At 40.4% G+C, this 12137-nt stretch overlaps 1 protein-coding gene across 4 annotated transcripts in view; it reads left to right on the forward strand.

Annotated features, from left to right (window-relative positions):
• LAMA3 (laminin subunit alpha 3) overlaps positions 1-12137 on the forward strand; it is a gene marked incomplete at its 5' end in the record, with an annotated part of 240762 nt that overhangs the window by 201634 nt on the left and 26991 nt on the right. For all 4 annotated transcript variants that reach the window (XM_082667718.1, XM_082667719.1, XM_082667720.1 and 1 more), the window contains 7 exons: positions 3768-3938; positions 5374-5525; positions 5688-5850; positions 6277-6410; positions 7272-7416; positions 9463-9582; positions 10110-10243. In XM_082667718.1, coding sequence (XP_082523844.1) covers positions 3768-3938; positions 5374-5525; positions 5688-5850; positions 6277-6410; positions 7272-7416; positions 9463-9582; positions 10110-10243 — 1019 coding nt within the window. The remainder of the gene's footprint in view (positions 1-3767; positions 3939-5373; positions 5526-5687; positions 5851-6276; positions 6411-7271; positions 7417-9462; positions 9583-10109; positions 10244-12137) is intronic.

Here is a 12137-nt window from a genome sequence, read left to right on the forward strand (position 1 = left end):
GCTGTAACTTCTCCTTTTTCATTTCTAATTTTATTGATTTGAGTCCTCTCCCTCTTTTTCTTGATGAGTCTGGCTCATGGTTTATCAATTTTGTTTATCTTCTCAAAGAACCAGCTTTTAGTTTTATTGATCTTTGCTATTGTTTTCTTTGTTTCTATTTCATTTATTTCTGCTCTGGTCTTTATGATTTCCCTCCTTCTACTAACTTTAGGTTTTGTTTGTTCTTCTTTCCCTAGTTCCTTTAGGTGTAAGGTTAGATTGTTTATTTGAGATTTTTCTTGTTTCTTGAGGTAGGCTTGTATTGCTATAAACTTCCCTCTTAGAACTGCTTCTGCTGCATCCCATAGGCTTTGGATCATTGTGTTTTCATTGTAATTTGTCTCTAGGTATTTTTTGATTCCCTCTTTGATTTCCTCAGTGATCTCTTGGTTATTTAGTAATGTATTGTTTAGCCTCCATGTGTTTGTACTTTTTACATATTTTTCTCTGTAATTGATTTCTAATCTCATAGTGTTGTGGTCAGAAAAGATGCTTGATATGATTTCAATTTTCTTAAATTTACTGAGGCTTGATTTGTGACCCAAGATGTGAACTATCCTGGAGAATGTTCCATGCGCACTTGAGAAGAAAGTGTAATCTGCTGTTTTTTGGATGGAATGTCCTATAAATATCAATTAAATCTATCTGGCTGTTGTGTCATTTAAACCTTGTGTTTCCTTATTAATTTTCTGTTTGGATGATCTGTCCATTGGTGTAATGAGATGTTAAAGTCCCCCACTATTATTCTGTTACTGTCGATTTCCTCTTTTAGAGCTCTTAGCAGTTGCCTTATGTATTGAGGTGCTCCTATGTTGGGTGCGTATATATTCACAATTGTTATATCTTCTTCTTGGATTGATCCCTTGATCATTATGTAGTGTCCTTCCTTGTCTCTTATAACATTCTTTATTTTAAGGTCTATTTTATCTGTTATGAGTACTGCTACTCCAGCTTTCTTTTGATTTCCATTTGCATGGAATATCTTTTTCCATCCCCTCATTTTCAGTCTGTATGTGTCCCTAGGTCTGAAGTGGGTCTTTTGTAGACAGCATATATATGGGTCTTGTCTTTGTATCCATTCAGCGAGCCTGTGTCTTTTGGTTGGAGCATTTAATCGATTCACGTTTAAGGTAATTATTGATATGTATGTTCCTATTACCATTTTCTTAATTGTTATGGGTTTGTTTTTGTAGGTCCTTTTCTTCTCTTGTGTTTCCCACTTAGAGAAGTTCCTTTAGCCTTTGTTGTAGAGCTGGTTTGGTGGTGCTGAATTCTCCTAGCTTTTGCTTGTCTGTAAAGCTTTTGATTTCTCTGTCAAATCTGAATGAGATCCTTGCCTGGTAGAGTAATCTTGATTGTAGGTTCTTCCCTTTCATCACTTTAAATATACCATGCCACTCCCTTCTGGCTTGTAGAGTTTCTGCTGAGAAATCAGCTGTTAACCTTATGCGAGTTCCCTTGTATGTTATTTGTCATTTTTCCCTTGTTGCTTTCAATAATTTTTCTTTGTCTTTAATTTTTGTCAATTTGATTACTATGTGTCTCGGTGTGTTTCTCCTTGGGTTTATTCTGCATGGGACTCTCTGAGCTTCCTGGACTTGGGTGGCTATTTCCTTGCCCATGTTAGGGAAGTTTTCAATTATACTCTCTTCAAATATTTTCTTGGGTCCTTTCTCTCTCTCTTCTCCTTCTGGGACCCCTATAATGCAAATGTTGTTGCATTTAATATTGTCCCAGAAGTCTCTTAGGCTGTCTTCATTTCTTTTCATTCTTTCTTCTTTATTCTGTTCCGTGGCAGTGAATTTCACCATTCTGCCTTCCAGGTCACTTATCCGTTCTTCTGCCTCAGTTATTCTGCTATTGATTCCTTCTAGTGTATTTTTCATTTCAGTGATTGTATTGTTCATCTCTGTTTGTTTCTTCTTTAATTCTTCTAGGTATTTATTCTTTAATTCTTCCAGGTCTTTGTTAAACATTTCTTGCATCTTCTCGATCTTTGCCTGCATTGTTTTTCCGAGGTCCTGGATCATCTTCACTCTCATTATTCTGAATTCTTTTTCTGGAAGGTTGCCTATCTCCACTTCATTTAGTTGTTTTTCTGGGGTTTTATCTTGTTCCTTCATCTGGTACATAGCCCTCTGCCTTTTCATCTTGTCTATCTTTCTGTGAATGTGGTTTTTGCTCCACAGGCTGCAGGATTGTAGTTCTTCTTGCTTCTGCTGTCTTCCCTCTGGTGGATGAGGCTATCTAAGAGGCTTGTCCATAAAATGTTTTCTTAATTAAAAAAATTTTTTAATGAGTAGGAGTTTTCCAGGTGACAAAAAGCAGAAGAGCATGGATAGACTCAGGATGTGTGGGGTATATGGAGGGTAGAGGGCTAGTAGAAGAGAAGGGCATAAAACGAGCCTGTGAGTGTAGGGGAGGGGAGCTCCATCGGTCATGGGCACCTTGGAGAGACTACAGCTCATGCATCACTAAGCCTCCCTGCCTGATGCCTTGCATATACAAGGTCCTCCATAAATACTTAAATGCTTGGGAGATAAAAGGTAGAGTTGGTGTAAGTATCATTCCTAGAGTTATTCTTTAGATCGTTAGAGAATACTTATTTTCTGTGTTTTTAATGCAGAGCTACCCAAGGGGGTCCAAAGACCAGAGCTAGTCAGAGAACTTTTATTACTGCTCCGTTATATATAAGTACAAAATTAAGAGTAAATGTTTAGAAACTTTCAATAATTTGAATTGCTTCAACATCCAAGCATTGGATCAGTGGATGTGTATTTTGCATACCTTCTTTATTTCATTTTTTAGTAATTTAATTTCTCATATATTTTATAAAAGTATTGATCCAGAGAAGAGTAGAGGGAAAAAATAGTCCTTCACCCTGAGTTTAAGACACATATTCTAGAGAACCGTGATGCACATATTTTTAAGGACTGAATGCCTGTAATAAATGCAGATATAACAGGTAATATGTTAATGGCAAAAGATTCCTTAAAGAGTTCTTTTTTAAAAAAAATATTTTTGATGTATTGTACATCTACTGTATGCCAGGTATCATGCTAAGTGCTTCCATATATGTTAGCTCATTTGCACAAAAACCTTCTAGGCTTTGAATAATAATAATTATTATTATATTTATATAATATTCATCTTATATATTAATAGGGCTATAATACCTATTAGTAAGGCTAATATAATATTAATATCATAACCCTATTAATAATATTTTGCATATAATGTAGTTTTATATTATACTATAATATATAATAATATTAATAGGATTATAATATTATATTAACCCTATTAGTATGTATTATAAACCTATAAATATAATACCCTCTATTATAATATATTATCTAAAGCCCATATTATTCTGTATATTAATATATTATATTATTATGATAGAAATATTTTAACAATAGGGTTAATACAAATTAATATTATAGCCATCATAGTGACAATAATAGTAATAATTTATTATGGTGATTACTGTTGCTGGCACAGAGGACTAAACGCGCTTCCCAAAGCCCCTCGCCTGAGGCAGGAAGAACACAAATGCTTTATTCCGCATGCAGCTGAGTGTAGCCTCCAGGCCTAGGAGGCATCCGCACTCCTTTGCTCCCTATCATAGCAACTTGGGAGCAGCTACACAGTCACAAGCCACCACCTTGAGCACCCTCACCTTCCTCATCTGGAACAGCTAACACCCTGGATCTTGTCCCTCGCAGGTCGCCATCCCCATGAGGTTCAACGGTAAGTCTGGAGTGGAAGTGCGGCTGCCACATGACCTGGAGGATTTGAAAGGATACACTTCTCTTTCTTTGTTTCTCCAAAGACCTGAATCAACAGAAAGTGGGGGGACCGAGAATATGTTTGTGATGTACCTCGGAAATAAAGATGTAAGTATTGCTTTGACGTTCCTCTTGTTTTTAAAACAGAATATGGTTTTTGAGATGCGCGACACGACTGTGTCACTGCCAACGACACAGCAGGAGGAAATGCCGTCGCCTCTGATGGCTCCACAGGGGGATATCCCGTCAATTACCGATTGTCCTTGGCTAGGGGATCGAGAGGCCTGGCCTGATGGGCCCGGCATGTAGGCACACATGTGTGTACACGTGAGCACGTCCACACCTGGGGTTGAAGATCAGTACCCCTCCCCTTACAACCAGGGCTGCAGTACCAAGGCTTCATGGAGATCAGAGTAGTTCTTCCTCATAGCGCTAGACTCTGTCCTCTTCTCAGGGCGCCCAGCCACAGACCCTTCCACGTGTCTGGGGTGGTGACCATCTGTGAATGAGGCCTAGAGTGAAATGCAGCCTCTCCTGCCTCATTAGTAAGAAATACAGTTGCCCCATCTCTATAATTCTAAATTCTTTAAACCACCACTGTTACAGGCATTTCAAATAGTTTATTTTAGCTTTTAATCCCTCCTCTTAAAATACATCTCTTCTACCTAAGTGTCAGAGGAAAAGGTAATCACTGACTAGGTTATTCTACATGATTGGAAAAGAAATTCCTGAAACATGGTTCTCAGAAATTCTGGGAAATTAGGAAATGGTTGGCTGTCACTGTGGGCTTTGTATTTAAGGATTCCTAAAATCAGCACTATTACTGGTCACCCGTTCATGCTTCAAGGTATTGGGACTTTATTTGTAACTTTCTTATGACATGACTTTTTGCTTTGTATTACGGCAAAATGCCCATGACTGCTCCCTCAGCAAATGTACACCATATACCTACTAGGTACCATACCCTGTATTTATGATAAACAAAAATTTGTTTCCTGAATGTACTTAATGTACCCTTAAAACAGGTTAAAATGGTCAATTTCATGTTGTTATATATTTTACCACAGTTTTCAAAAATTTGTTTTTACCTAAGGTGCTCACATTCTAACAGGGAAGTGAGGTACATACGTCGCTGACCGTGATAACACAGGGTGAACAGGCATGCCCAGAGTGTTGAGGGGACCTTGTATGGGGCTGGAATAACGTAAATGGTTTATCTCCTTTACCAGAACAAAATCGCATGGAGGCCTGAACCCGTATATGGTTCATCTTTACGTCAGGTGCTTGGCAAATATTTGCAGATTGAGAGAATGGAGGAGTGGATAAATGAGTGCCCTCATGATAACGAGAGCAAAAACAGTGCAGACATTGTCAATGAACTGTGCTGTCTGTATTATCTTATACCAGGGTGCCCCTCATGCATTCTGTCTGCCCAGGGTGAACTGAATGAAAGCTGTTAGTTATTAGAAATGCGCTCTTTTGGGATGGGAAGTTGAGAGAATTCAGTATGTGAAGTGCTCTGAGGTGGCCTTTTTGTCTCCAGGCCTCCAGGGACTACATAGGCATGGCAGTCGTAGATGGCCAGCTCACGAGTGTCTACAACCTGGGAGAACGCGAGGCTGAACTCCAAGTAGGCCAGACCTTGACCAGGAGCGAAACTCAGGAGGCAGTTATGGACCGGGTGAAATTCCAGAGGTGCGAGTCTGATTGATTACTGCTCTTTGTTAATCTGACCTACACTCGCCAAACTTTCATTGTATGCATTGCTGAACCCCATTTTTAGTATTTTGGCTTTGATTTCTTTCATCTTCTCATAAATTTTTATATAACTTTATTATCTAATTTATTTTTAAACAGAATTTATCAGTTTGCAAGGCTTAATTACACCCGAAAAGCCACATCCAGTAAGCCAGAAGCACCTCAATTCCATGACATGGATAGTGGGGATAGCAACACGCTCCTCGATTTGGACCCTGAAAATGTTGTATTTTACGTTGGAGGTTACCCATCTGATTTTAGAGTAAGTGTGAATGTTTTTTCACGGAATGAAAATATTTAAAATTTAATTTGGCATAATGATGTTTTAATCGGTTATATACAAAATGGATTTAACTGTGTATTCTTACAGGATATCCAGTGACAATGGCTAACACTCACTGAGTTCTTTTATGTGCAGTGATCTAGGCTTAAGTATATTAATTTAAACAAGCATCACTATCTTTCCTATTTCACAGATGAGGAAACTGAAACAGAGAGGTTGAATAACCTGCCCAAGATCAGACAGCTAGAAAATAGCAAAGCCAGAGTATCTGGCTCTAGGGTCCCCATGCTTACCCGCTATGTTATGTTGATGGTTAAAAGTGATAGAGTTATACTGTTTCCTGGTCAGCCTGTTCATTGTCCTTTGTTCAATTAGTGGAAGATTTTTTGGTTTTGTTTTTTTTAGCTTCCTAGTAGACTGAGATTCCCTCCATACAAAGGTTGTATTGAATTAGATGACCTCAATGAAAATGTTCTGAGCTTGTACAACTTCAAAAAGACTTTCAATCTCAACACGACAAAAGTGGAGCCTTGTAGAAGGTAAATAAAACCTATAAGCTGGTGTCTCTTTGTGATTTCGGTAGCTTGCAGTTATATTACATAAAATATGTGTAATTGTTATTTAAGGAATATAAATTAAATAAGAAAAAGTCTTTTCCTTATTTGTATAAAATATTAGATTATAGAATTTTCTCGATTTTGAAAAAATAAATCTTTCTTCAATTTTTGGTGCCTCCTACCACAAAGTATTCAGCATTCGTTGGTACCTGATTTAGGCACAGACTATTTATTTACTGTAAACTTCAAAAAAAAAAATCGTGGTCCCTAAAGTACACCATGACTTTGCCATATGAACCTATTTGAAAGTTGCTGCCTTGAGCGCCCGACCTACCCTATAGTTTAAAAGATTTGGAAGATTCTAATACGAGACAGACTGAGTATTTACTGCTCAGAACAAAATTATATTTCAAGTTAATAATTTCTTATATTGCAAGATCTTCAGCTGCTAGGCCAGATCTTACTAAGTAGACATTTTCAAAAGGGAATCCTGAATAGTATCTCTAGGGTTGAGCTAGGGTTTGATCATCATAGAGTGTAAGGGCACATCCAGGAGAAATAGCGGGCTGTGGTGACCTAAATGGGAAGAAAATCCAAAAAAGAGGGAATATATGTATATGTATAGCTGATTCACTTTGCTGTACAGTAGAAACTAACACAACATTATAAAGCAACTATACTCCAACAAAAATTTTTTTAAAAAAGATGTTTCCTCTTCTTTAACAAAATCATGACAACTCGATTGCATGGGCTTTGCTCCCTTTTTCCTCTCGTATTAATAAGAACACTTTCCTGGCAGTCCTTTGCTGCTGTGTTCTAACTTACGATGATTGGTGTTCACAGGAGAAAGGAAGAATCAGACAAAAATTATTTTGAAGGTACAGGCTATGCTCGAGTTCCAACTCAACCAAATGCTCCCTTCCCAACCTTTGGACAGACAATTCAGACCACCGTGGATAGAGGTTTGCTGTTCTTTGCAGAAAACCAGGTAATCTATAACAAGCATCCAGATACTACCAAATATGTCCATTCATTTGAGCAATTTGGGGGTAACTGGGTTATTACAAACAACCAACGGATCTGAAAAACAATGTGCAAATGTTAGCTGCATCCTTTCCCTTGACCCAATTCTACTTTCTTTGCCTGTGCGAGTGTGTGTTTTAGTAAGGCAAGTAATCCGTAACTTGAGAAGATGCCACCAAAATGTGGGAGAAATTGCCCCTTTCCCATTCTTTTGTGTTGTCAGTTTTATTCTTTGAAAACTACTATCTGCCTAGTAATCCACTTATTTTCTGCCTAAAAAACGTTAAGACCTCCTGGGGTCTCTGAAAGCTAGACTGTTTGACCTCCTGCTGTTTGATTCTTGGTCGGACTGTTTCCAGGCTGTATGGGATTTTGTCTCTGTCTGACCCTTGACTTGCCAGGTCTAGGAAGCTTCTCTGTTTTCAAGCAGCTGAGGTTCCTAGAGGCCATACTTAAGTCTCCTAGTTTAGAAAGGGCCAAAAGTGACCATCTATGAGTGATCGTCAGCGCCATCTGCTGGTAGATGGTGCTGGACTTAACCTCTCCTGAGAGCAGAGTGCTTCTGTAGCTGCTGCGTAGGTAGTATTTGTGGAGAAATGTGGATCAGCCCGTGGGATCTCCCATCTGAAAATGTAGGATTGGTGTGGAGCTTGGGATTTTACCAGACCCTTCTGTCTGGGGTAGGGACACAGACCTGGTCCAACTCTCCTCCCTGGGGTTGGTCTGGACCCCTCAGGAGATTCCAAGGCTGAACCAGTTCTGATGGTTTGGGGAGGTCCTGACTGCCTGAAGAATGCAGAGAGCTGAGCAGTCAGACAGCATCTTCAGAGCAAGGCAGTTGTTTTCCAGAGCAAGGTCTTCTTTGTATTACATTTCGAAGTTCTGGGAGACTAAGAACCAGAAATACTACTTATAGTAGAAGAAAACTTATGAAATGCCATTAGTAACCAGATAAGAGAAAATTATCTCCAGTGCTGCTGTTAAGTAGGATGCTATTCTATTATTTATGAGTGTGATGAACCCTCACTGGCTTCTAAGAGCAAGGTTTAGGATCCAGATAAGGACTGATTTTCCTTTCAGGTAAGGACTCTGGAAGTAGACTTCAAAGAGAGTTTCATCAGGAAACTGTGTAAGAGCCAACTTTCCAGTCCTATACCAGACATTCCTCAGCTTACCCTTCCACTAAGGAAATGGTTGGCTCAAGTATGTGCCTTACACCGTGATGGGGATGCAATTATGACCCCTAGTAGGTTTGTGGCTGGCTCAGCAAGGTGATTAGTGACGAGAGAGAGAGAGAAAGAAGAGAACAGGGTGAAGGGCAGAGAGACAGGCTTGGGAGTCACGTAGAACATAAGTTCTGTTAGAGATATTCTGAATTTGAGATATCTGTGAGGCATGCAAGCAATAGCAATTAGGCAATCAGATGTACAGACCTGGCCCTGAAAAGACAGGTCTAGGCTGGAGAAAAATATTTGGGCTCATGGGCACACCTGAATTGGAACCACAGAAGTGACTGTGATTGCCAAGGCAAAGAGAGTAGTGGGAGGGAAGAGGCCCTATTTGGGGTCCCCAAGCAACACTTAAGTGCAAGCTAGAGGAGACATAGGAGTATGTCAGAAAACACACGGTGGAAAATGTTTGGAGTTTGAGGAAGACCCTACCTCTCTCCAACAGGTAGCAGTCATATTTTCAAATGATATTAATGATCTGTAGCTTTTCGGTTTCCATTTTTACATGCTGGTTATAGATTGTTATAAAACAAAATCGTGACAATAGCTAGCATTTATTGTTTCCTTCCTGTGTGCCAACCACTGTATATGATGTGTAACATGATTTGCAAGATTTAACCGTCATACCCGTCCTCGGAGTTGGATATTACAGCACTATTGTTCCTTCGGACTAAAGAGGCAGCTGAAGCTGAGAGCAGTCTGGAATTTGAGAGCATCCCTGGTTCCAGCGTTCTAGCTCTTCCCCGAGTCTTATGGTAATCTACATTGTTTCCGTGCTCTAGGATCGCTTCATATCTCTAAATATAGAAGATGGCAGTCTCATGGTGCGATACAAACTGAATTCAGAGCAACCAAAAGAAAAAGGAATTAGAGGCATCATAAACGACGGGAAAGATCATTTGGTATATCCTTCGAGTCTGTTTATTTGGATTGTTAAATGTTCTCAGTCCTTTAAGTCAGTGCTCAGAACCCTTTTCTATTACCAGATGAACTTATAGTTATTCACTGAGAGACACGTCCTTTTAAAATCTGAACATTTGGGGCATGAAATATGTAACATCTGTGTGGCACAGACAAAACATGATTAATTTCAAATGCAAACATTTTGGGAATTCCCTGGTGGTCCAGTGGTTAGGACTCTGTGCTTTCACTGCCGAGGGCACAGTTCTGATCCCTGGTCAAAGGACTAAGATCCCGCAAGCCGCGTGGCACAGCCAAAACTAACAAAATTAAAAAAAAAAAAAAGCAAACGTTTCTATTTAAGTGTTTTAATAATTTTATGCAAATGAGCTACTGCTCAGAGCCCATGTATAGATACCATGTATATAAATGAACCTGAAGGAAGGCAAACACATAGTAGCTCTGAGCCAGTGTGAACAGGATTCTTTCATTTCTCATTGCCTGCTGATTCATCTCTCCTTTATTTCAGATTCTGATCAAAATTGGAAAAGCCCAAAAACTTATGCGGATAAACGTGGACTCTCAAAGCATTAAAATTGAAGGTGATATACTTGATTTCAGCACATATTATCTGGGAGGAATTCCAATTTCAATCAGGGAAAGGTAAGATGATTTTTTTCTTTTAAAGAAGCAGATCACCTCTCTTAAGAGTTATGATTGCTACTGATGAGTCTACCTTTTTTCTTTTAACATAGATTTTATTTATTTATTTTTGGCCGCGTTGGGTCTTCATTGCTGCGTGCGGGCTTTCTCTAGTTGCGGCGAGCGGGGGCTACTCTTTCTTGCGGTGCGCAGGGTTCTCATTGTGGTGGCTTCTCTTGCTGCAGAGCACAGGCTCTAGGTGCGCGGGCTTCAGTAGCTGCGGTGCGTGGGCTCAGTAGTTGTGGCTCACGGGCTCAGTAGTTGTGGCTCACGGGCTTAGTTACTCTGTGGCATGTGGGATCTTCCCTGGCTTGAACCCAAGTCCCCTGCACTGGCAGGTGGATTCTTAACCACAGCGCCACCAGGGAAGTGGTAGGGTCTACCTTTTTAAAATTCTAGCAAAAAGCAAACACAAAGAATTAACTTTTCAGTATTAACAGTGTTAGCCAACAGAGTAAAACAGGCTGTGAATACTGGATAACCGGACTGGCCATTTGAAAGAGGCTGGGTTGGGGGGGGCGGGGGGGGGAATTGTGTGCCACCCCCCCCCATTGTCATTCCTGGGAGGAGAGAATCCGTGAGGAGTAGGCTTGGTGTTGACAACGCTGCCAGTAAGAACAGGGGCTGTGGCCTGGGGCCCTTGAAGACACAGAGGAGAGAGCAGGTAGCCCCTGGCCTGACAGGCAGCCCTGGACACTGAAAGCTGGGGCCACTCCTTCAGGAAGTACCTCCTAGGATGGAAGGCACATCTGTATCACCTGCCCCCTTACGTTTATTGAGCATGGACTAGGGGCCTAACTGTTTCTCGGATGAATGAATACATGAATGAATTAAATTAATTTGAATGGAAGTAAAGCTTAACCTGAATGAGAAAAACGAACACCGCTTTGAGGATACACTTAAAAATAACTTTTACATTTTATTAATATGTTTGCATCCTACAAAAAAGGCTTTTAGATAGCTGACAATGATGTGTGTGGTACAGCCTCATGACTAAGCAAAGAGCACTCCCAAAATGTTTGGTGATGATTACTTTTATACAAGATCTGAGGCGAGTTAACTCTCTTGCTGTTATTAGTCAGTTGGAAGAGCACTGGGTGTGATGTATGAGGCCTTGTGCAAAGGCGGTCTTTCTTCTCAATTCCTTACATGTTTGAGCAGCTGTCCAGCCTCAGGATGGAGGCGCTAATCTTTGTGTTACAGTTGTTAGGGGTTGCCCCCCAAGACAGAAATATGGGTGAGAGAGTTCAGCACTTGGATAGAGTTTGGGAGTGAGTATCTTTACTCCCTAGATTCCTTGAAGTGGAAGGGACCGTGCAGATCGTGGTATGTAACCTCTGAACTTTAATGAAGAAATTGAAAGCCAAAGAGGTGATATTAATGTTTAATATTATCAGTGTTAAATAGCAATTCAACCGTGAACAGCTAGTTATGAGTGGCCAATAATCTTGGTTTTATTCAATTAAGTGTAATAAATAGAGTAACCTCAGGTAGCACCACGGCACGCATCTGAGGCTATCAGTTAGTTGTTCATTATACAAGCGCTCACTGGGTGTCTAGTGACGTCAGGCAGTGTGGTCGGTGTTGGGATGACAACAGCAAACAGGGCAGAGCCTCAAGTATAGCGGAAGGGAGACAGTAGAATGAGGCCAGTGCCATCAGAGGGGAAGCTCAGGGTGATAGAGGGCCCGGGGAGGGAATCCACCCAGTTGGGGTATCAGGAGAGTGGTCTCTGGCTAGACCTGAAAGACGCTGACATATGAAAGTCACCATATATGAGGAGATAAGAACTGGAGAAAGTGTGAACTCTCAAGAGGACACCATGAAGCAGGCCAGGGTTGCCACACATGGCTGG

The sequence above is a fragment of the Grampus griseus genome (assembly GCF_964374135.1).
Source record: "Grampus griseus genome assembly, chromosome: 12".
Classification (NCBI taxonomy): domain Eukaryota; kingdom Metazoa; phylum Chordata; class Mammalia; order Artiodactyla; family Delphinidae; genus Grampus; species Grampus griseus.